At 42.3% G+C, this 24577-nt stretch overlaps 2 protein-coding genes across 2 annotated transcripts; both read left to right on the top strand.

Annotated features, from left to right (window-relative positions):
- The first annotated feature begins 647 nt into the window (after positions 1–647).
- On the top strand, positions 648–1472 carry LOC127030794 (olfactory receptor 11A1-like). The gene has a single exon (XM_050917530.1). It carries the CDS (start codon positions 648–650, stop codon positions 1470–1472), a length of 825 nt encoding a protein of 274 aa, XP_050773487.1.
- A 20226-nt stretch (positions 1473–21698) lies between these two features.
- LOC127030793 (olfactory receptor 11A1-like) lies at positions 21699–22634 on the top strand. The gene has a single exon (XM_050917529.1). It carries the CDS (start codon positions 21699–21701, stop codon positions 22632–22634), a length of 936 nt encoding a protein of 311 aa, XP_050773486.1.
- Positions 22635–24577: the final 1943 nt, after the last annotated feature.

The raw sequence follows: 24577 nt of genomic DNA, 5'->3' as shown, positions 1-24577 counted from the left end.
CTAATCTATGGTGTGCATTATACAGGGTGTGAGACTAGATGATCAAATGGCCCTTTTAGGCCATTGTACTGCAACATTTATTCATTGATAAGTAGATTTAAGGGCCATTTGATCAAATGGCCCTTTTAGGCCATTGTACTGCAACATTTATTCATTGATAAGTAGATTTAAGGGCCATTTGATCTAAGGGGCCCTTTAAGGGCCCCTTAGATCAAATGGCCCTTAAATCTACTTATCAATGAATAAATGGAAAGGGGGCCGGGGTTGAAAGTGATAAATTATCCATGCTGTTGCTTTTTTTTTGACAGGTGCACGACACCTCTCTGTTCCAAAACCCTGTGCAAAGCCTGAGTGTGAAAGAATACAACCTTGATCTCAGTTTGCAAGGCAATTTTTTATGGTATCTAACTGATGGAATCAACCCAGTTTAATTGTACTGCAACTTCCCTAAATAATTATTACTTTTTCTTTGTCACTAGATACTTCAGATGGAGCGAGGAGAAGGAGGAAACCGACGTACACCTCACAGAGAAAAGAGAAGGGAAAATCAAACATCCATCACAGAATTCATTCTGCTGGGATTTGGGAACCTCCCTGATCTGCAAATTGTTTTCTTCTTGCTGTTTCTAGTGATCTACTTAGTCACCATGGCTGTGAACATTCTCATTGCTGCACTGATTGTGACTGATCACCGCCTTCACACCCCCATGTACTTCTTCCTGGGGAACTTGTCCTGTTTGGAAATCTGCTACTCCTCCACCATCCTACCGAGGATGCTGGCCAGTTTCATGACCGGGGACAGAACCATTTCTGTTACAGGCTGCATGGTGCAGTTTTTTTGGTTTGGTTTCCTAGCGACTGCTGAATGTCATATGTTAGCTATGATGTCTTATGATCGCTACTTAGCAATATGTAAACCCTTGCACTATACAACACATATGGATGGCAGGCTCTGTATGCAATTAGCAGCTGGATCTTGGCTAAGTTCTTTCATCTCTCTTTCCATATTAGTATCTTGTATGTCACAATTAGCCTTTTGTGGACCTAATGAAATTGATCATTTCTTTTGTGATCTCACCCCAGTGATTAACATCTCCTGCAGTGACACAAATATGGTTATCATGGCAACTCTCATATTATCTTCCATAAATGTCGTTCTCCCATTTCTTTTGACTCTGGCATCTTATGTTTTTATCATCTCCACCATCCTGAGAATCCCTTCTACCACTGGGAAGCAAAAGGCATTTTCCACCTGCTCATCCCACCTCATTGTGGTTACAATTTTCTACGTGACCTTAATAACTGTCTATATGTTACCAAACAGCAATGAACTCACAGCCCCAAACAAAGTGTTTTCATTTTTCTATACTATCTTGACACCCCTGATCAATCCCCTCATCTACAGCCTGAGAAATAAAGAGGTCAAGGAGGCCATGAGAAGAGCTCTGCCGAAATGTAGGGTTTCTCCATGAATCCAGAGAAATTGACTGAAATGGGGATAAATCAACTCACTAGTCAGAATAGAACCATATATGTGGTCCTAGTTCTTATCAGTCTAAGCATCCTGAATCATAGGAAAAGGCTACTAAGGCTATTTTAGAGTTTTCTTTCTTATTTAGTTTTATTTATTTAGATAAAAACTGACAGACTCTAATACAGTTTAAATTGTCACAGGTCCATCGATTTCAGTGGAGAGATTTAATTTGAATAAGACGATGATCTACCTCAAAAATGTATTTTATAAAATTCCATCCTAGGTTCCAGCCATCTTTTTGAAAATGCAAGGCCCAGTCAAGTGCATGCTAGGAAATTAACACTCTATTTATTTTTATTGTCAATATTATTTCAGTCTCTCTAACATTGGCTATCAAGTGTTCTTCCACTGCAAAACAGAAAGAGGGGTAAAAGCGTATAACACTAATCTGAATGGGAGAAATTTCCAAAGTAGGGCTGGGCAGTTAGGTCTTCAAATCATACGGAAAGTTACTGGGGTTTGGTTCCTCCTGTTCCTAAGATGCTTTAAAAATCCTTTTGTTTATCTTCATAGCATTGTTGGCATTAACCCTCCCTTGAATTTCAGGGTTTTCAAAGCAGATTTGAGGAACAAGTCCAACAGCTACTGAAATCAAGGGAAAGGTTCCCTTTAACCTCAATGAGGACCTTATCAGGCTATTTAGCCTCTGTGCATCATCCCCCATATGACAATACAACAAATGAACTAAAAAACAACTCTCCTGACTGTTGAGTATTAAGTGGTAATAAAATGTAGGATTTTTCTGCTATCCTCTTTCATTTTTTAAAAATAATTTTCAAACAATTTCTAAACACTTGTTAGGTTCTTTGGGATATTACCAGAAGAACTTCCTAATCTGTGCTTATTAGATTTTCCATTTATTGTTGCAATTTTAGGACAACGTTCTCAATGTCTCAAATTAAACAAAGTTAGGGATCTAGTCAGGAGAGCTGGTCGATGGATATTTTTTAACCTATATGAATTTTCAAAACTTTAAAAAAAAATTTCAGAATATTTTCAAAAAGCTGAAAACCCTGAGTTTGAAAAAATGTTGATTTCAAATGGGCTTTTGTTCTGATTATTCATCCACTTTTTTTTGTCGTTTCAGAAATCTATCTTTTCTGAAGAAAATCAAACCAGCAATTGACCAACTGACCCAGTCAAAAGATGATTATGTATGTTTGACAAAGAAAAATTATAATATGATGGGCTGGAGTGGTGTTTTGCACTGTACGTCAAAGTAGAAAGCTGTAACCTCCATATTCATCATTTGTATATGGTTGTGATATTTCATACAAAGCATGCCACGTAAGATACCCTATGAAGGATCATTATCTGCTGGAACTCATTGTTCTTTCAAAATATGGATGTCATTAGTGTGTATGAAGTTATGAGTTTTTGCTATATGGTTGTTATTGAAATATGTTGTGAATCTGGGAGACGCCCACTGCTAACTCTCCAGTGACAACAAAGGTGGAGACCCACACCTAAACAGGCTTTAACTGACCATGACTACTCATTGATCAGCACGGGAATTATAAACAAGAGATTTCCAATTCTGTAAGACAATTCAGTGTCACCTGAAGACTAACAGGAATGTGGTTTGGCTGGTAAGGATCTCAGTCCTTGGGCATTTCAACCCCCGGTGAGGTCACAAGGCCTTCTTAAAAAAAAAAGGCAAGAAACTTCTGTGAGATTAGTGCACATAACCTGGGGTTTACGAGTGTTGGATTCCAATGCCTGAGTTTTGAAGACTTTTTAAATGTCTTTTATTTTACACAGTGCTCCATTGGGTAAGGCACTGGACAGTGAATGAAGAGATCTGGATTCTGTATGCTGCTCTGACCTGAAGTGAGGTCTTGGACAAACCATTGTAACTGTCCCTTCCCACTCCCTTTTCTCTATGTCAAGTGCAAGCTTTTTGGAGAGGGCCAGACACTTTCTCTGTGTATGTGTAGCACTCAGAACAATGAGGCCCCCCTTCTCTATTTGAGTCCTTAAGAAGTCATCGGCATCAAATAATCACAGCCCTTGTGCTTTTGGTGATTTCTGCTGAGGCAATATAAAATCACTCCCACTTCTATCTCCAAACCCACAACCAAATCCCAACTGAGAGGAAAAGGAATAAATACAATCTAAAAAATCAAAAATGAAAAATTTCAACCCAAACCAGAGGGCTTTGTTTTCACACCAAAAAATAACATGAGACAGAGACTCCATTAAATCTACAAGGGACTTTACTAGGCTTATTAATTTGATGTTGAAGTTATCCAGATACAATAGTGATGGGCAGTGATACAAATCCCTCAGATACACACTGAAATTTTTGAATAGTAATAGACAAAAGCTCTTAATCTGTGCGGCCCAGCAGCCAGGGATAACATATTGGTGGAAGAAGCCTGGGGGCTATTTCCAGCTATGCCAGTGGCTGTTTCATAACTCTTTGGAAATCATGTCCATTCTCTGTGCCTCAGTTTCCTCATCAGTCAATTGGGGATAAATATCCTGGCCATACAGAGTAGTGTGCTTTGAGAGCCATGGATGGAAAATGGCCTGTTAGAACTAGATGTTACTATTAAAGGCATGGAAACTTATTCTCCATTCTCTTGACTTCTTGACACACACAGAGCACATGGGGGAACAGAAAAACTTCTTTGGGATGAGAATGCCAGAGGCATCAGCTTTGGTATTACACTGTTCTAACAAAACAGCACAGTGTTAATTCTTTCTCTGTGAAGGTAATTCTAAGTGATCCCCAGCAGGAGGCCCAAAGGAGCTCCCAGCAGCAGAGGTGGTCCGGGGAAGGCTGTTTTCACCAATAAAGAATGCGAGAATCCAGAGCAGGAGACGTTAATGTTTTGTGTCATGCAGACTGGCATGCTGAGCAGCAGGAGAGAGACCCATCCCGACAGCAACATGCAGCTCTCTCTCCTAGAACCGAGGGGACAAGACTGACTGTGAGATCAGCCCTGTCACTGTCGATGGAAAGGTCGCTGCTTCATGCTGAGGATTAAAGGCGAGTGAGACAAGTCACAGGGCAAACCTTCAATCTCTTCCTCAGAGGACACTCCTCTTGGTCAGTGTCTTCACTCAATGGAGCTTGGCCTGAGTAAGGACTTCAGAATGTGATAATGATTTATCACTAGAGAAACTGATGAAAGACAAAGGAGATCTGGCTACCACCCCTCACTTTTCTCTCTCTAATAAGCCATTTATGCGCCCTTCTAAGCTCTTATATCTATCCCTATATCAAAACTCTTCTACAGTCTCTCTCTGTCTTTTTATCTCTCCCTCTACCAAATCCCTTTCACATCTCTCCATCTTTTTACTTAGACATCTATAAAGCTCTTTTGAGTCCCTTACACATCTATCTATCTATCTATCTATCTATCTATCTATCTATCTACCTATCTATCTCCTTAAACTTCTGATAGTTCCCATATAAACTCCTCTATCTGTCCATCAACCACCTTACACATCTGTCTGTCTCCCTACCCTGCACAGCACTTCACTTTCTCAGAAGCCTTTCTCCACCTTTCTCCTCAGTTTCTAAACTGTTCCTCAGCTGCCTACCCAGCCCTTCCTGTAGTGCAGATTCCTATGTGCTTGCCCACCCCAGACCTGTGAGAACCTATGTATCTTCTGTTGTGTGTCTGAGCACCACACAGGAAAGGGCTCTACATTTGAAATGCATGGACACTGGAAATCCTTACAGATTAAGTAGTGGCACCAGTGGAACAAACTTTCTCTGGTCATTTTATGCTCCATCTCAGCTCTCAAGAGGAAGGGTAACCCAATGGTTAAGACACAAGCTCAGGGTTTCTCAAACAGGGGTTGCCACTTGTGGAGGGAAAGCCCCTGGTGGGCCTGGCTGGTGAGCTTACCTGCCCCATCTACAGGTTCAGCCGACCGTAGCTCCCACTGGTCACGGTTCACCGCTGCAGGCCAATGGGGGCTGCTGGAAGCAGCAGCCAGTACATCCCTCTGTCTGCACCACTTCCAGCAGCTCCCATTGGCCTGGAGCAGTGAATCACGGCCAGTGGGAGCCGCGATTCACCGGACCTGCAGATGGGGCAGGTAAACACACCGGCCTGGCCCAGCAGGGACTTTCCCTACACAAGCGGTTACCCCTGTTTGAGAAACCCTAATCTAGCTAGTCATTTGGTTTCTAGACTAGACTTGAGTTCTGTTCTCTGCTCTACCACTGCCTTTCTGTATAGCATTGAGCAAGTCACTCTGGGACAGAGTTTTAAAGGTATTTTGGTGCCTACTTGGATTTTCAAAAATAGCTACCTGCCTAAAACCCATTCAGATCAATGAGTTTTAGTTGCCTGGATGCCTTTGAAAATCCCACTTGGCCTCTAAATACCATTAAGTATCTGGCTCTGGCTGCTTTTTTTAAAATATGTTAGCCAAAGACAAATATTTGAGCTCAATGCAGGACTAACTGGGGACATTCTTTGGTGTATGTTATAGTGGATGTCAGATGAGATGAGCTAATGGTCTCTTTTAGCCTGTAACTCCATGAACTGATGAATGAAAGAAATTGAGAACAGGTGTAGAAAAATGAGAAATTCACTGTGTTCCTACTCTTTGGCTGGGATGATGGGGAAAATCTATCATCTCTGTGCAACACCTGGATGAGAAGCCATTTCTCAGTTGGGAGGAATATAAACCACTCAGGCCTTGGCTACACTCACACTTTACAGCACTGCAACTTTCGTGCTCAGGGGTGTGAAAAAAAACACCCCTGAGCGCTGCAAGATACAGCGCTGTAAAGCGTCAGTGTAATCAGGGCGGCGCGGCTCCCAGCGCTGCATGCTACACCCGTAAGGGATGAGGTTTACATGCAGTGCTGGGAGAGCTCTCTTCCAGCGCTGCCGCTCCGACTACATTCACACTTCAAAGCGCTGCCGCAGCAGCGCTCCCGCAGCGCTGCCGCGGCAGCGCTTTGAAATTCCAAATGTAGCCATACTCAGAGTTTATAATAAATGAGATAAAGGGAAACCACAACATTGTACAGCAAACTCCTTAACAAATCAGTACTTTTTCTTAGGGCTTGGCTACATTGGAGAGTTGCAGCGCTGGTGAGGGGGTTACAGCGCTGCAACTCAGGATGTGGCCACACTTGCAAAGCACGGCCAGTGCTGCAACTCCCTGGTTGCAGCGCTGGCTGTACACCCGGTCGTGCCTCGGGTGTAGCGATTCCAGCGGTGGTGATGCAGCGCTGGTCAGCAAGTGTGGACACCACCAGTGCTTTTATTGGCCTCCGGGGTATAAGGAGGTATCCCAGAATTCCTGTCCACAACAAACCGGAAGAAAGGGGGAGCTCGGAGTTCAGCCAAACTGCTTATTGAAAAAAAAAACACAGCTCCTGTTTGCTGAGCGAGCGGAGGCAGGCAGGGGAATTACTTTGGAATGTTCACAGCTGTTTGCTTGAAGAGAGAAACAGCACGTTCACACGGCAGAGGGGGAGGGGGAAGTCTGTGTTGAGCAGATGCTTATCTGGTCTGATGGCTATTTAGGAGTGCATAATTTGCATGTAGTGAATAAGAGAGGGGTGGAGGAAGGGGTCAGAACTTTTAAAATGATTGAAGGTAGGCACTGTGTGTCTTCCAGTCCTTAAAACTTGCAAGGCAGGGAGCTGAGAACAGTGTCAGCTCCAAAAATCCATTCTCTCTGTCTCCCCCACACTCCCTGTCACATTCCACCCCAGCCCCCTCTTTTGAAAAGCACGTTGCAGCCACTTGAATGCTGGGATAGCTGCCCACAATGCACCACTCCCAACAGCGCTGCAAATGCTGCAAATCTGTCCACACTGCTGCGCTGGTAGCTGTCAGTGTGGCCACACTGCAGCGCTGGCCCTACACAGCTGTACGAACACAGCTGTAACTACCAGCGCTGCAGAACTGTAAGTGTAGCCATGGCCTTAATCACTAGTTGCAGCAATGGAGAATGGAGAAAGCAGAAGGGGAAAATCACACGTCTATCACAGAATTCATCCTGCTGGGATTCGGGAATCTGCCTGGACTGCAGATTCTGTTCTTCTTGCTGTTTCTAGGGATGTACATAGTCACTATGGCTGCAAACATGCTCATTGTAGCTCTAATTGTGGCTGATCAGCACCTTCACACTCCCACATACTTCTTCCTGGGGAGCTTATCCTGCTTGGAGATTTCCTACACCTCGACCATCCTGCCCAGGATGTTGGCCACTTTCCTGACAGGGGACAGAATCATTTCTGTTATGGGCTGTATGGTTCTGTTTTATTGGTTTGGTTTCCTAGCAACTGCTGAATGTTATATATTAGCTGTGATGTCTTATGATCGATACTTAGCGATATGTAAACCTCTGCGCTATGCAACACGTATGAATGGCAGGTTCTGTATGCAGCTAGCAGCTGGATCTTGGTTAATTTCACTCATCATTCTATACATATTAATATATTTTATGTCACAATTAGACTTCTGTGGCCCCAGTGAAATTGATCATTTCTTCTGTGATCTCACCCCAGTCACTAATCTCTCCTGCAGTGACACTTGTCAGGTTATCCTGGCGACCCTCATCTTCTCTTCTATAAACATCATTCTTCCATTTCTTGTGACCCTGGCATCTTAAGTTTATATCATCTCCACCATCCTGAGAATCCCTTCCACCACTGGGAAACAGAAGGCCTTTTCCACCTGTTCCTCCCATCTTATCGTGGTGACAGTTTTCTATGGGACCCTAATAACTGTCTACATGTTACCAAACACCGGGGCCCTGAGAGCCCCAAATAAAGTGTTTTAATTCTTCTACACAGTCTTGCCACCCCTGATCAATCCCCTCATCTACAGCCTGAGAAACAAAGATGTCAACAAAGCCCTGAGGAGAGCTATGCCGAAATGTAGGGTTTTCCAATGAATTCAGAGAAATTGATTGAAATTGGAATAAATCATCTCACTAGTCAGAAGGGAACCATCTTAGTCAGTCTTTCTCAAACTGGGATCCACGGACCCATGGGGTCTGTGAGGTTATCCCAGGGGGGCTGTGGGCCCCACTTATCAACTCCTTCCCCTCTGCCCAGCACCTCCTGCATACCAGGGAACAGCTGTTTAGTTGCATTGGGATTTGGTTCCTACTTTTCCTATGCTGCTTTGAAAATCCTTGCCTCTATCTTTATGGATTTGTTTACATTAACCCTCAGTTGAGTTTCAGAGTTTTCAAAGAAGAATTGAGGAACAAGTCTGACTTTCACTGAGATCAAGGGAAAGGTTCCCATTGACCTTAAAGGGATCTGCATCAGGCTACTCTTCCTGTGTGCATCACAACCTTTCCCAGAACAAAACAAATGAACTAAAAAATTACCAGCTGGCATGAGCGGGAACTGGTCAGTATTAAGTGGCAACAAACTGGTTTCTTTTTTTCTGTTTTCTTCTTGAGTGTTTTTAAATAATTCTTCAAACATTTTCTGAATACTTGTAAGGTAGTTTGAGATATAATCATAAGAATGTTCTATTTTGGATTTATTAGATTTCCCCATTAATACTTCCGGTCTCATAAAAATGTTCTGAAACTCTCACATTAAACAAAGGCAGGGGTCTGTTTAGGATAGGGTCATGCATGATATATATCTCCTCCATATTTAATCCCCTCAAGTATGTATATAATATATATTGCTAATAGACAATTTAAAAGAAACCAAGATTTTTTCCAAAAAATTGAAAAGCCTCATTCTGAAAAATGCTGGATTTAATTGTGTTCTGGTGCAAACTACTGATTCACTATGTGTAATCTCTTCAAAATCTACTTTTCCTGCAGAAAATCAAACCAGCTAACAAGTGACCAACCAGCCCAGTAAAAGAAAGTTATGTATTCAGTTATTATATAATAGATTTTCCCCCCTTCTCACTTTCCCCCAGTGCATTTTAAATAATCGTTTGACCTTGTCAGAAGGCTATTGCATTTGTGACAGCCTGTTGTCTGTGTTCCTTGGATTCTCCATTAGTCCTCGCAAAATTCCTCAAATTGTCGAGATACCCTTGGTTTACAAGCCCAGTGCTCTAATGCTTAAGCTATGGAGAGTTTATGTGATCCAACGTGTCTTACACTGTGCTCCAGCGAGTAAGGCACAGGGCTAGAGATCAGAACACTGATCTCAAGTGGGGTTTCAGCCAAGCCATTGGCCTCTCTTCTCCCAACTCCCCCTTTTTCTATTTCAGTTGGAAATGTTGTGGGGCAGGGAGTTTATCTCCTTGTGTGTGTGCAGCACCCAGTACAATGGGGATCCTGTGTCTATTTGAGTCCTTAAGGAGTCACCATAGTGAATTATAACACCCCTTGTGCTTTTGGTTGCTGCAGGGGCTGACTAGGACATTACCTAGGGAGGTGATGGAATCTCCATTGTTAGAGGTTTTTAAGGTCAGGCTTGGCAAAGCCCTGGCTGGGATGATTTAGTTGGGGTAGTTCCTGCTTTGAGCAGGGGGTTGGACTAAATGACTTCCTGAGGTCTTTTCCAACTCTAATCTTCCATGATTCTATGATTCCATAGTATTTAACAATATAAAATGATTTTGCCTTGTACTCCCAAAACCCCAACCAAATCTCCACACAGAAAATGAGAATTAATATAATCGAAAAAATCAATACCAAAATCTCCACTCCAAAGGGGAGGGCTTCATCCCCACTCCACCCCAAAAAGAGGGAAGATACAGAGTCTGCATTAAATATAAAAGTATTTTGCTATTAATGTCAATTTTATGTTGATTTTTCTCAGATGATACAGTGATGGGCAGCAATACAAATCCATGTGACACATATGGAAATCTGTGAAAGTTAATAGACAAAGGCTCTCAGATTGTCTGGTCCATCAGCCACAGAGATACACTTTGACTGAGGAAACCTGGAAGCTATACCCAGTTATGCCAATGTCCTGTTTCACAACCCTTTGGGAATCACTTCCTTTCCCTGTGCCTCAGTTTCCAGATCTGTATAATGGGGATAAAGATACTGGCCATGTGATATAAAGTGCTTTGAGATCTATGGATGGCAAATGGTCTGTTAGAGCCTGATGTTATTACTAAAGGGATAGAAATTTATTTCCCATTCTCTGGGGCTCTTGGCACAGACACAGCACACATGGGGAAAGGGGAGATTTCCACTGGCATTTGAATACTTGAGGCATCAGCTTTGGTGTTTCACTGTTTTAATAAACAACACCATGTTAATTCCATTATGACAGTAATTGTAAATGATAACCAGCAGCAGGGCCCCAGGGAGATCCCAGCAGCAGGAAGGGCCAGGGGGAGGCTGCTGTATCTGATAAACTTTGCAGGGATCCAGAGCCAGAGTCATACAAGGACTTGAGTGAGGCCAACAATCATGCTGGGCTACAGGAGAGAGAGACATCCACCCACAACATATAAATATCTCCCGAGCAGAGGACAAGTCTGACTGTGAGACCAAGCCCAGTCACCGTCGATGGAGACGTCACTGCTTCATGCTCAGGATTAAAAGTGAGTGTTACCAGCCTCAGGGCAAACCCTCAAACTCTTCCTCAGACTTTACCTCACCAAGAACACTCCTAGTAGACAGGGTCCTCACCTCCTGGTCGTTTTGCCTAAATGAGGACTTAAGCGTCTCATCATGATAGTGCTAGAGAAATGGATGAAACATAAAGATCTATGTGTTAAGCTCCTTATCTATCTATCTAATCTACTGAGACAATTAATCATCCCTGTATCTTTCTACTTATTTATCGGTTCATCTCTCTTTTAAGTTCTTTACAGATCTATCTAACCTTTGAACAAGTATCTGTCTCTGTGACCAAAACCTCGCTCTGTCCGCCCTTCTCCTTACACGTCCCTCTATCAATATATTCCTCTTTTATCTTCTCTCTGTCTGTTTCTCTCTCTTTCTACCTGGCGGCCCATTATTTTCTCAGGATTCACCTGCCCCGCCCAGTCCTGGGAGATGCTACATGTCTCTTGTTGAGAATCTTCTACATGGATTACAATGGCAGTTGAAGCTGCTTAGCATTTCCTGTGAGGTGCTGAGCACTACAGATGAAAGGGGTTCATATTAGAAATGCACTGAATGGAGCCTGGCATTCCTTACAGATTGGGAAGCAATGACACCTGGATAACAAACTTTTAGTACTGATCAAGTCACTCTGTGCCCAATTTTTAAAGGTATTTAGGTGCTTAGTGAGTTGGGAGTTAGACATTGGCTGCTTTTGAAATTTGCACTAGGCACAAAATCTGGTTCTTTCACTCTCTGCCTCAGCTCTCCATCCATAAAATGTGGATAACAGCATTGCTGTACCTCACAGAGACATTATGAGGTGTGGTGCTGTAATGGGGTTATCTAAGAACCTTATAAGAGTACACGTTCGTTTCTTCCCTCCACTATATCCCTTTAGAGCTCCTGATGTTGCTGAACAGAGAGAGTGGCCCAGTATACTAAGTTACTGCAGTGCTTTCTTCTACACAGAGCTGGTCTGCAGCTCCACCCCAACAGACTCATGACAGTCAAGCAACTGCTGAGAGCTAATAATTGGTTGCAAGTTTGTACAGCTCCTTGAAGGACCTAATCCCATGGGATCACCATGAACACATATAGCCAGGAATTAATCAGTAACCTTTAATATTTGATCAGTAACAAATAGTTCACAATTCATGACCGATAATAAGAGGGCTTAGTGTTCCTTGACTGGTCACTGAGGCAATAAGAGTGAGAAGAGTCTGCATGTGTGCCTGGTTGGGGGGTTTCCTTTGTGCTGTAACCCTTCTGCCCCTCTGAGTTGGCAGCAACAAGGGCCGGGTTCAGTATCCAGGGGTTCCGTTTCAGTAACACAATGCATAACCGGCTCGAGCCCCGACCCAGTGACCTGGGACACTCACATACCACACCACCCTGGGCGCCTCTAGGAGGCAATACTTCCCCTCTCGCAAGCACGGAGTCTAAGTGTAGCAAAATCTTTTTAATAAAGGAAGGAATTAATGTGGCATCCCATTGGAGAAACACCACAAACAGGGTTATAACACAAACCATAAACAAAAACCCCCCTCCAAGTACGTTTGGCACTGTCCTTTTTCCCCTTAGGGTTTTAAGTCCAATCACCCCAAAGTCCAACAACCCAAAAGTCTCTGGTCAATGCCACCCCAGAGTTCGAGAGTTTATCTGTAGAGGTCCCTCCCCCCAGCCTGGATAGAAAGGGGCACCTTACATGGTCCAGGGCCAACTGCCCTGCCTCTCCGTGGGTTCTGCTTCTGCCTTCTCCACGAACTGCTCCGCTTTACCAGCCGCTCCACGCTGCTCCTCCAGCCGTCCTCAGAAACTGCTCCGCTCCACCAGCTGCTCTGCTCCATGAGCTGCTCCAGTTCTCTCTGCAAACTGCTCGGCTCCGCTAGCTCTGTGGGCCGCTCCACCCGTCCCACAGCTACTCCGCTCTGTCAGCTGCTCTGCTGCCACCAGCTGTCCCGTGATCCGCTCCAGCCATCCCCACAAACTGCTCCACTCCGCCAGCAGCTCTGTTCCACAGTACAGCTTTGGGCTCCGCACTAGTTAGCACCGTACTCAGTGCTCTCAGCTCAGTGATTTTAGCTTTTTAGTGATTTTCAGCTCTTAGTGATTCCAGCTCATAGTAGGGGAGCCCCAGTGCTAGTGCACCATTAGCCCAAAGTGATTTCAGCTCAGTAACCTGTATTTAAATTCTTATGGGAATAAAAAAATCAACTCTGACATTCCACAGTGGAGAGAGGAGGGGGGTGCAACTGGTGCTTCTGGCTCCATAAGGAGACTGCACCACCAAGCATAAATACCTGTCCCCAGCCTCTCTCAATTCTCTGGGTTTTGGAACCCATGTCCCATGTCTAGCCAGTACCACCCAACTGAGGGTGAGCAATTTGTCACCAAGCAGTCCCACAGCTTGGCAGTCTGGGATAGGGTAGGTGTGCCTATGCAAATACACTCTCTGAAATTCTTTCCACCAGATGTCAGTGTAGAGCTTATCGTGACTCTGCTTACAGTGCTTTGGGCAGGAACATCTATACAGTCTCTTGTTTTCTGTGCTGCTGATCAGTATTCTGCCCTCATTTCAGGCACTAGCTGGATACAATCACATTCAAGTCCTAGAGTGTCTGTCTGTAGGACCTTAACCCCCAACAAATAAGTTTAGGAGTCACAGGTTGAAGAGTAACTCAGAATAAGCTCCCCCTATGATGCCATGGCTAAAAGAGCAGATGTGATTCTTGGATGGATAAACAGAGGAATAATGAGCAGGAAAGTGTAATCACCTCTCTCTACAGCACTGGTGAAACAGACAATGCAATACTGCACCCAGTTCTGGGGTCCACATCTTAAGAAGAATGTTGCAAGATCACCGATGATTGTAACTCAAAGAGACACAAAAATGATGCCAGGCTGGAGAAAATGCTTCAAAGTGAGAAACAGTTCAAAAAGCCCAACACTTTTGCTTATCAAAAACAAGGCTGAAAGCTGACTTGATTACAGGGAATAGGGAGAAAGGAGCAAGTACTAAAAGGCCCTTGAAAGTGGTGGACAAAGGAAGGACAAAACCCAACAGCTGGAAGTTAAAGTCAGATGAATCTAAGTGAGAAATAAACACACATTTTTAAAAGTGCAGGTGATTATGCTGTGGGACAAAGTACCAAGGTCAGTGGTGGATTCCCTGTCTCTTGATGCCGTCCAATCAAAACGGAGGGTCAGATTTTTAAAGGTATCAAGATGGCAAACACCCATTGATGGTGCTACTCCTTGGGAGCCTAGATTCTTTTAAATTCCTACTAAGTGGCCAAATAGCCTTAAAGATCTGGCTCTGGATGCTTTTCTAGAAGTTCTTCATTAGCCTAACACAGGTTATTGTGTTTAATGTGGGGAAAACTGGGGGAAACCACGGTGTGTGTTATACAGGATCTAATAGCTCTTTGGGGCCTTAAAATCTATTAATCCATACATGAAAAAACCAAAACCTGTGGACAAGGGCTGAAAGTGATCAGTTAACTGTGTTGTTGCTTTATTGGGCAGGTGTGTGTGTGTGTAGTCAGGGAAATTCTCTTTCTAAAACTCTGTGCAAAGTTTGAATGTGACACAGGTTTTTGTTTGTTTGTTTGACTATGAAAGAATATAAACCCAGTGGGTAGTGTGAATTATTATGAAATCAAAGGGATGGAGATCCACCCAGCTTCATGGTACAGTATCCGTTCTAATTAATTATTACTTTTTCTCCTTCACTAGATATGTCACATGGAGAGAGGAGAAAGAGGAAACCGACATATACCTCATGGAGACAGGAGAAAGAGAAAATCAAACATCTGTCACAGAATTCATCCTGCTGGGATTCAGGAACTTCCCTCAACTGTGCATTCTATTTTTCCTGCTGTTTCTAGTGATCTACATAGTCACCATGACTGCGAACATCCTCATTGTGGTACTAGTTGTGGCTGATCAGCACCTGCACACACCCATGTATTTCTTCCTGGGAAATTTGTCCTGCTTGGAGATCTGCTACACCTCCACCATACTGCCCAGAATGCTACCCAGTCTCCTGACAGGAGTCAATACCATTTCTGTCAGCCAATGCATCACACAGTTTTACTGCTTGGCTTTGCTACTGACCACTGAGTGTTATCTGCTAGCTATGATGTCTTTTGATCGCTACTTAGCAATATGTAAACCGCTGCACTATGTCACCCATATGAATGGCAGGTTCTGTATCCAGCTAGCAGCCAGATCTTGGATGAGTTCATTCATATTTATTACTATAGTAATATCTTTGGTGTCGCAATTAGCATTCTGCAGCCCTAATGAAATTGATCATTTGTTTTGTGACCTCACCCCAGTCATTAAACTCTCCTGCAGTAACACCAGTCTGGTTACCCTGGTGACCCTCATATTCTCCTCCATAGACACTCTCCCTCCATTTCTTTTGACCCTGACATCTTATGTTTATATCATCTCCACCATCCTGAGAATCCCTTCTACCACTGGGAGGCAAAAGGCCTTTCCACCTGCTCCTCCCACCTTATTGTGGTTACAACCTTCTATGGGACCTTAATGATTGTCTACATGTTACCCAACAGCGGTGCACTCAGAGCTCCCAACAAAGTGTTTTCTGTCCTTTACACTGTCTTGACACCCCTGATCAATCTCCTCATCTACAGCCTGAGAAACAAGGAGGTCAAGGAGGTGCTGAGGAGAGGTCTCCAGAAATGTAGGATTTAGAGAGGGTGATTGATATGGTAATAAATCAGTTCTGGTCTGAAATGACCTTGTCAGTCCTCCTGAGTTATAGCAAGAAGATACTTAGCATTTTTTACGTTTGCATCTCCTAGTCAGTTGAATTTATTTAGGTAAGTTGGGCAGATCTTTAGCAGGTGTAAATTGACACAGCTGCACTGGTTGTTATTCCCTATGTTATCTCAGTCTCTCTAACCCTAATAGCCAATAGTTGTCCCTTTGCAATGAGAAATAGGAAGAATGGGGATAGTGGGTAGCCATGGTGTGAATGAGTGAGCCTTCTTTAACCCTTAATTTTATTGTTTTGACATTACATATAAACAGATAAAACAAAACATCTATAAATATGTGCCTGAGATGGAAATAGCATATAAATAATTAAATTCAATGTTCATTATTTGGTAAACCTGAAACCAAACAAGTAAACAAAGAAAAACCCTGAACCTGCAGAGGTCATCCAGGGCACCAACTACTAAAGTGACTAAATTGGTAAATATGTGAGAACATATCCTCCAAGTACTGAAGACTAATCAATGCTAAACTGCAAAAGTATGCAATAGTTTCATGTGTGACCAGATATCTTCACATATTTTCCAAGTGTTTCTATGGCCTGGTCTACACAGATACAAGGAGGTGGGGGCGAGCTAAGTCGATCTTTGAAAATAGCGTAGCTGACGTTGACTTATTTAGAGGTACTTAACATGGTGATTTCACTGAGGTAGGTTGACTGCTAACATTCCCCCTGGATAAATCACTTCGGAGGTAAGTGTAGACATGGCCTATGAGACAGTCATTTTTCCATTAATACCATCATAGAGAGCTCACTAAGCCTGTCTGTGTAGGAGGGGGAAATTGCAGATTTGCATTTTCTCAAAATAACTCTTTGGTCACTATAATAACTATTGCCTGGTAGTATGAACTACTCCAGCACCCCCTAAATAAACAAACTTGCAGAAGGAAAAATCTTTAAGTTTTTGCAAGAGCACTATATCATAGAAATATAGGACTGGAAGAGACTTTGAGAGCTCCGCTCATGATTGGATTATAGACCATCCCTGACAGTTGTTTGTCTAATCCGCTCTTGAAAAACTCCAATAATGGAGATTCCACAACCTCCTTAAGCAATTTTTTCCAGTGCTTAACCACCCTGACAGTTAGGATGTTCCAGAACACATGCATTTTTGAGAGGTATATGTAGGAGCAGGATTTTATAATTGTACTAAGAGAATTAATGTGTGATTTGATTTGATCCTGTCAGACACCCTTTTTGATTTCAAGGCAGGAACAGACCAGAATAGTCCTTATAGCTGATTATGGTCACTTTTTGTTTTAGGATAAAATTTCATTACAGTATTTCCTATAAGGTCTTGCTTCTTGTATGCATTGCAAACTGAGTTGTGTAAGGTTAACCATATAATCCTTTCCAAAATGTAAGCCTATCTTAAGGCCTCTGTAAAAGACTGTGTGAATGAGAAATTCACGCATCAGGAAAAAATTAAGGTGGGAAGGCCATTGTTATACCCAGATGCTCAAGGAAGAAGGAGTGAAAAGACTTAAGGACACCAGAGAACTATCAGTGCGCATCCATAATGAAGGAAGGGCAGATTGATGACCCTGAGGTGAAGGCTAGCACCCTTATGGACAGGATGACCCTCTGAGAGGTGTATTGGAATGTTTACATAAAAATATACTACCAATAAAGGAGTAACAAGTCATAAACTGACACAACAAAATCCATAGACTTCAACAGATAAAAAGCACTGTAAGAACAGGGTGCTTTGCCATGAGACTTTGGGTTCATCTTGCTATACTCCAGGAGCATCGGATCATGACTGACAGATCCCTGCTCCCCTCTGTGACCTATTTGGCTGGCCACTAGATTGATCCAGACACTGGACTGGTAACTAGAAACATCAGCTGGCAACACTCTGTGTGTGTGTGTGTGTACGACTAAAAAGCATATGCTAACTGCTGTATTCTCAATAAATGCGGTGTTTTTGCCTTCTCCCTTATAAAGATCCCATGTGCTTCTTAAGTATAACATTTAGAGGATACACGGAAGGTTGGCATGGGGCTTGGCACCTCCAACATTTGTGTTTGTTGCCAATCTAGGTTTAAACGAATGTTCTGGAACCCAGGAGCACCTGTTTAATATATTTTTCTGGAAGAATTCCAAGGACAAAGAACTTGAAGTATCAGTTTTCTCTAGTGATAGTACAGCTATGTTCCTTTCCTCATTTTTTTCCTTTGAGCCTGAGATTGAGAGGGTAATGCAAAGGATTAAGCCACCTACAAGTCATTCCTACAAAGGGACTTCTGTTTTCATATTTCTTAACATGCTCTTAAAGGTGATAAAATAGGAACAGACCAATTGCCCACTATCCTTCCAGGAAATCTTGAGTTTAGCCACTGAAAGAACTGCGAGACAGTGGTAGTTGATATTTGTTTCATATGTAATCAAAGGAGGCCCGTAAATCATGTTGTTTTTTATCTTTAACTTTTGTTAATACTTTTTTCTATCCAAATTGTTTTAAGTGTGATTTGATCCTGATGCACGGGCTAGCTCGCAGTTTTATGAGAAGAGAATGAGTAAAAACAGATGCTATGATCATCTTCACACATTGCAGAATGCCCCATGTAGATGCAAAGACTGGATTTTTCCTTAAGGGAGTCGGTATCTCTTAAGATTTATAATAGAAGAGAGGAAACCAAATGGCATAGCAAAGATTTTTCAATCTCAAACCAGCTACTGGAGTGGAACGGCCTTACAATAGGACACATGTGGAATGCTATATTATATAGATACAAAACTGGCAACCTCATCAACCTTTTTTTTGAACACAGGTTTACTTTTGGCCAGTACACTATCCCATGGAAATGAGTGCCACAGGTTAATTTTGCATTGAGTAAAAAAAAGTATTTCCTCTTGTTGTATTAAACCTGCTGCCTATTAATTTCATCAGGTGACCTCTGGCTTTTGCATTGTGGGAAAGGATAGACAACATTTCTCTATTCACTTTTTCCACAGTATCCTTGACTCCCAGATATCTTTCCTGAGGTGCAACAGCTAATTTAGAACCTATCATTAAGTATGCATACTTTGGACTATTTTCCCCCACTGTGCATTAATTGACACTTGACAATATTAAATTTCATATGCTGTTTTGTTACCCAGTCACCTAATTTTATGAAATCTCCCTGTAATTGTTTGCAGTCAGCTTTGGAAATAAATAACCACAATAATTTTTTTTTATAATCTGCAAACTTTGCCACTTTACTGTTCACTTTTTTTTCCAGATCATTAATTAATATTTTGGCTAGCATACAGATCCTTGGGGGTCCCTGACATTTATCTGTCTCATAGTGAAAACTAACCGTTTATTCCTGCCTTCTGTTTCCTGTCTTTTAACCTGTCATGGATCCATGAGAGGACCTTCCCTTTTATACCATGACTGTTTACTTTGCCCTACTCAGAGACAACAGATGGACTGCAGCTATATCTGAGAGGTATCCGTGAGAACAGAAACGACCACTCGGTCGGCCTCCAAAGACGTGGGATGATTTCCTAACAAGGAGATATGACAAGCGCGGTGAAGGATGGCCAGAGCAAGAGAAGACTGGAAGACGTGTTGTGATCAGCACAGTTTTAACTGATGAAGGACTGACAGTCTATGCACTCTACCCAGTTTACTTTGCTTAAGAGTCTCTGCTGAGGGACCTTGTCAAAGACTTTATGAAAGTCCGAGTACCCTATATCCACTGTCCACATGCTTGTCCATACCCTTGTCCACATGCTTGTGGACACCCTCAAAGAATTCTAATAGATTGCTGAGGCATGATTTCCCTTTAGAATATATGTATTGACTCTTCCCCAACAAATCATGTTTATCTATACGTCTGATAATTCAGTTCTCTACTATAGTTTCAACCAGTTTACCTGGTATTCAAGGTAGGCTTACCAGCCTGTTATTAGCAGGGTCACATTTGGACCCCTTTTTAAAAATTGTTGTTGCATTACCTGCCTTCCAGTCATCTTGTACAGAGGCTGATTTCAGCAGAAGGTTATATCACACAGTTAGCGATCTGCAAGTTCATATCTGAGGTCCTACAGAACTCCTGGATGAATCTCATCAGTGTAGGAACTTATTTCAGATTTGTTGCCCAAAAAGAGTAACTCTGATAGTGGGAATCTCACCCATATCTTCTGCAGTGAAGACTGGTGCAAATAGTTCATTGAGGTTCTCTGCAATGGCCTTGTCCTTCTTGAGTGCTCCTTTTACACCTTGGTCATCTAATGTCCCCACTGCCTCTTTGGCAGGCTTCCTGCTTCTGATCTACTTACATTATATATATAGTTTATTTGTTTTCATCTTCAGTATTTGCTTTTAAAATTCTTTAATGGCCTGTTTATGGTACTTTTACACTTAATCTGCCAGACTTTGTGTTACTTTCCACTATTCTTACTGGAACTGGACTTCTAAATTTTAAAGGATGCCTTTTTGCCTCCAATGACCTCCATTACTCTGCTGTTTAGCCATGGTGGCATTCTTTTGGTCCTCTTATTGTCCTCTTATTGTCCTTTCCATCAAAAACATGATCCTATTATATCAATATCCTCACCTGATGCCAGGCATTCCTTTTCACTCATCTCAGTAATTAGACTTCTAGCTTTGGTATATAAGCACTTGTACATGGTGTCAATATTCAGTTGATTACCTTCAAGTGTGATTTTTAAATGTGACTGTTCCTCATTACCACCTGCCTCTACTTTACCTAGCCTCTATACTACGATACGGAGTCCCTTCTTTAATGAATGAATCCCAGGGGGACATCTCTGCCACATGCCAATGCCATCAGCTTTGCTGTTACTCTTTTAACAAAGGGCACAATGTTAATTACCCAAGGAAGGTAATTTTAAGTGATCGCCAGCAAGGGGCCCAAGGGAGATTCTAGCAGCAGAGGTGGCAGGGGGAGCCTGCTTTCCCAATAAAGGATGCAAGAATCCAGAGGAGGGAACATTGTGGATTTGTGTCATGCAGACTGGCATGCTGGGAAGCTTGGAAGAGACCCCATCCCAACAGCAACATGCAGCTATTTCCCCAGGAGCTGAGAAGACGAGACTGACTGTGAGAACAGATCCAGTCACTGTCGCTAGAGAGGTCACTGCTTCATGCTGAGGATTAAAGGTGAGTGTGACCAATCTCATGGAAAATCCTCTCACTCAGCCCTCAAACTGAAGGACACTACTCTTGGTCAGTGTTGTCACTCATTGGGAGCTTTTCCTGAGTAAGGACTTTAAAATCTCATCATGATTTATTTCTACAGAGATTGATGAAGGACAAGGAGATCTCCCTCCGCTCCCCTTGTCTATTGATTTATCTAATAAACCCTTTGTTCATGCTTCTATCCCTCTGTCAAGCCTCTGACATAGTCTCTGTACCTGCCCTTTTTATCTATTCCTGTACCAAATGCACTTCATATCCCTCTATCTATCTTTCTGCTTAGATATCTATAAATCTCCCGCATTCCTGGAAAATATGTTTTAGCTGTACGCAATTAGTTGAGTTGAGTGCCTGTCTGTCTAGGAACATCCTTTGGCATGTTTTTGTAGTGGACATCTGATGAGATGATTTCAGGGTACCTTTTGGATGGTAAATCTATGAATCAGTGAATGAAAGAAGTTGAGAACAGGTGTAGGAAAGTGAGAAATTCACTGTGTTTCTGCCCTTTGGCTGGGATGCTGCTCTTCAATGGAGAAATTCTCTCCTTAGCTCTATGCAATACCTGGGTGAGAAGTAGTTCCTCAGTTAGGAGAGAATATAAACGTTGATCCTAGATGGCACACTTAATTTTTGAGAAATCAAATAGAGGAAAACCACAGCATTGTACAGCAAGCCCCTTATCTGATCCCTTCTTTTTCTCAATCACTAGCTGCATCAGATGGAGAATGGAGAAAGGAGAAGGGGAAAATCAAACATCTATCTCAGAATTCATCCTGCTGGGATTCGAGAATCTCCCTGGACTGCAAATTCTGTTCTTCTTGCTGTTTCTAGGGATCTACATAGTCACCATGGCTGCGAACTTGCTCATTGTTGCACTAGTTGTGGCTGATCAGCATCTTCACAATCCCATGTACTTCTTCCTGGGGAACTTGTCCTGCTTGGAGATCTCCTACACCTTGACCATCCTGCCCAGGATGCTGGCCAGTTTCTTGACTGGGGACAGAACTGTTTCTGTTACTGGCTGCATGGTTCAGTTTTATTGGTTTGGTGTCCTGTTGACTGCTGAGTGCTATCTGCTAGCTTCGATGTCTTATGATCGGTACTTAGCGATATGCAACCCCCTGCACTATGGAACACTTATGAATGTCAGGTTCTGTATGCAGCTTGCAGCTGGATCTTGGCTAAGTTCATTCATCATTCTTGCTCCAATAATATATTTGGTATCACAATTAGCCTTTTGTGGCCCTAATGAAATTGATCATTTCTTCTGTGATCTCACCCAAATGATTAACCTCTCCTGCAGTGACACCGATCTGGTTAATCTGGTGACCCTCATCTTCTCTTCCACAAACATCATTCTACCATTTCTTTTGACCCTTACATCTTATGCTTATATCATTACCACCATCCTGAGAATCTCTTCCACCACTGGGAAGCAAAAGGCCTTTTCCACCTGCTCCTCTCATCTTATCGTGGTGACAACTTACTATGGGACTCTAATAACTGTCTACATGTTACCAAATACCGGAGCACTCAGAATCCTGAACAAATTTGTTTCTATGCTTTACACTGTCTTGACATCCCTAATCAATCCCCTCATTTACAGCCTGAGAAACAAAGAGGTAAAGGAGGCCCTGAGGAGAGCTCAGCAGAAATATTGAGTGTTCCCATACATTCTGAGAAATTGATTGAAATCATAGAATCATAGAGCTGAATAGAACCATTTTGGGAATGGCGAAATTGACATTTACTGATAAAAATCTAGGCCCACCAAGCATAACTATTTGTGTTGTAACACAAACTCTTTCTAGTTTATATTTACTAGATTCTCCATTAATTGTTCCAGTCTTAGGAAAATTTCCCTCTTTCTCAAATTAAACAAAAGCAGGGATCTGTTTAGTAGAACTGGTGGACGATTCCAATCACACACTCACACACAATTCACACACACACGTACACACACAACCTCCTGTGGAAAATTTCAAAACATTTTTTTTTCATTATTTGTTCAAAAAAATGAAAATGCCCAATCTGAAAAATGTTGGTTCTAAATGAGGGTTTACAATTGTCTCTGGTTCTGACTGCTCATCCTACAGGAAAACAAACCAACCAAAAAGTACGCACTTGGTCCAGAGAAAAGGTAGTCAAGTATTAAGCGATACTAACATGATGTCCCCCCCCTCCGGCGCTTTCTTTTCTTGTGTATTTTTAAATATATATATATTCTTAAGACTTTTGAGACTGCCAGAAGTCTCTATTCTTGGAATACTATGAAGAGGGTCCACCTCAGGAATGAAAATTAATAGGAATGGGGCCAAGATTTATCCACTTTGCAAAGTGTGTAGGTAGTGGACTTTAACATCTGCCCGTCCTTTTGAAAGCAGTATTATAAGTAAAGTGATGCTTGTCAGATTTGACATCTTGGTACCGTGGATCAATTCCATGCAAAAGACACTGTAAGAGCCACTAAATACATTATGAAACTTCATGGCCCACTATGATTATTAGGGGACAAAACAACTGCAAGGAACAGACAATGAGACAGAAAATATCATAATGCCACTAGACAAATCCATGGTACATACATACCTGGAATGCTGCCTGCAGGTCTGGTTGTTCCCATCTGAAAAAAAGATATATTTGAACTGGAAAAGGTACAGAGAAGTGCAAAAAAAAATGATTAGGGGTATGGGACAGCTTCCATGTGAGGAGAATTAAAGAGACTGGTGTTCAGATTAGAAAAGAGATGCCTAAGGGGGGTGTGCTAGAGGTTCATAAAATCATGAATGGTGTGAAGAGGGTGAAAAAGGAAGTTTTAATTATCCTTTCACATAACACAAGAATTTCACCTAATGAAATTAATAGGCAGGAGGTTTAAAACAAACCAAAGGAAGTATTTATTCATAAAACTTACAGTCAACCTGTGGATTTGTTGCCAGAGGATGTTGTGAAGCCCAGAAGTATAACTGGGCTCAAAAAAGAACTAGATAACTTCTTGGAGGATAGGTCCATCAATAGTTATTAGCCAAAGTTGCCAGAAACACAACCCAATGTTCCATATGTTCCTAAATCTCTGACTGCTGGACACTGAGACTGGTCAATAGGGGATGGATCGCTCAATAATTGCCCTGTTCTGCTCATTCTCTGTGAAACATCTGGCATTGGTCACTGTCAGAATACATGATACTAGGCTAGATGGACCATTGTTCTGATCATGGCATGGCCAGTCTTACGTTCTTAGTGCCATTCACAAATGACCAAGGACAACATGTTCCATTTTCAAAAGGGACTTAGGCAGTTAGGGGTCTAAGTGTTGTTGAAAGTCAATGGGACTTAGAATCCTAAATGTGAGAGTCAATTTTATACATGAGACTGGCACCTAAGGTATTTAGGTAATTTACCGAGTTTTACTCATAACAGAGAGCTGCTTATACAGAATACTCCTCAAGCAGTCCCTCTCATTCATATCAAGATAGGCCCAAACTAATTGCTTCTGCTGATTACAACTCAGACAATACTGTTCAGAGGCACAGGTGATTTCTCATGTAGGCTGATCCCAAGCTATTGATGTCTAACTCCTGTAATCCTACTCTGACAACACTGG

The sequence above is a fragment of the Gopherus flavomarginatus genome, chromosome 11 (assembly GCF_025201925.1).
Source record: "Gopherus flavomarginatus isolate rGopFla2 chromosome 11, rGopFla2.mat.asm, whole genome shotgun sequence".
Lineage (NCBI taxonomy): Eukaryota > Metazoa > Chordata > Testudines > Testudinidae > Gopherus > Gopherus flavomarginatus.
This window is presented reverse-complemented; position numbering and strand designations above follow the sequence as displayed.

Excerpts from the sequence above, each read along its gene's own strand:
- LOC127030794 (XM_050917530.1), top strand. The coding sequence starts at position 648 with ATGGCTGTGAACATTCTCATTGCTGCACTGATTGTGACTGATCACCGC.
- LOC127030793 (XM_050917529.1), top strand. The coding sequence starts at position 21,699 with ATGGAGAAAGGAGAAGGGGAAAATCAAACATCTATCTCAGAATTCATC.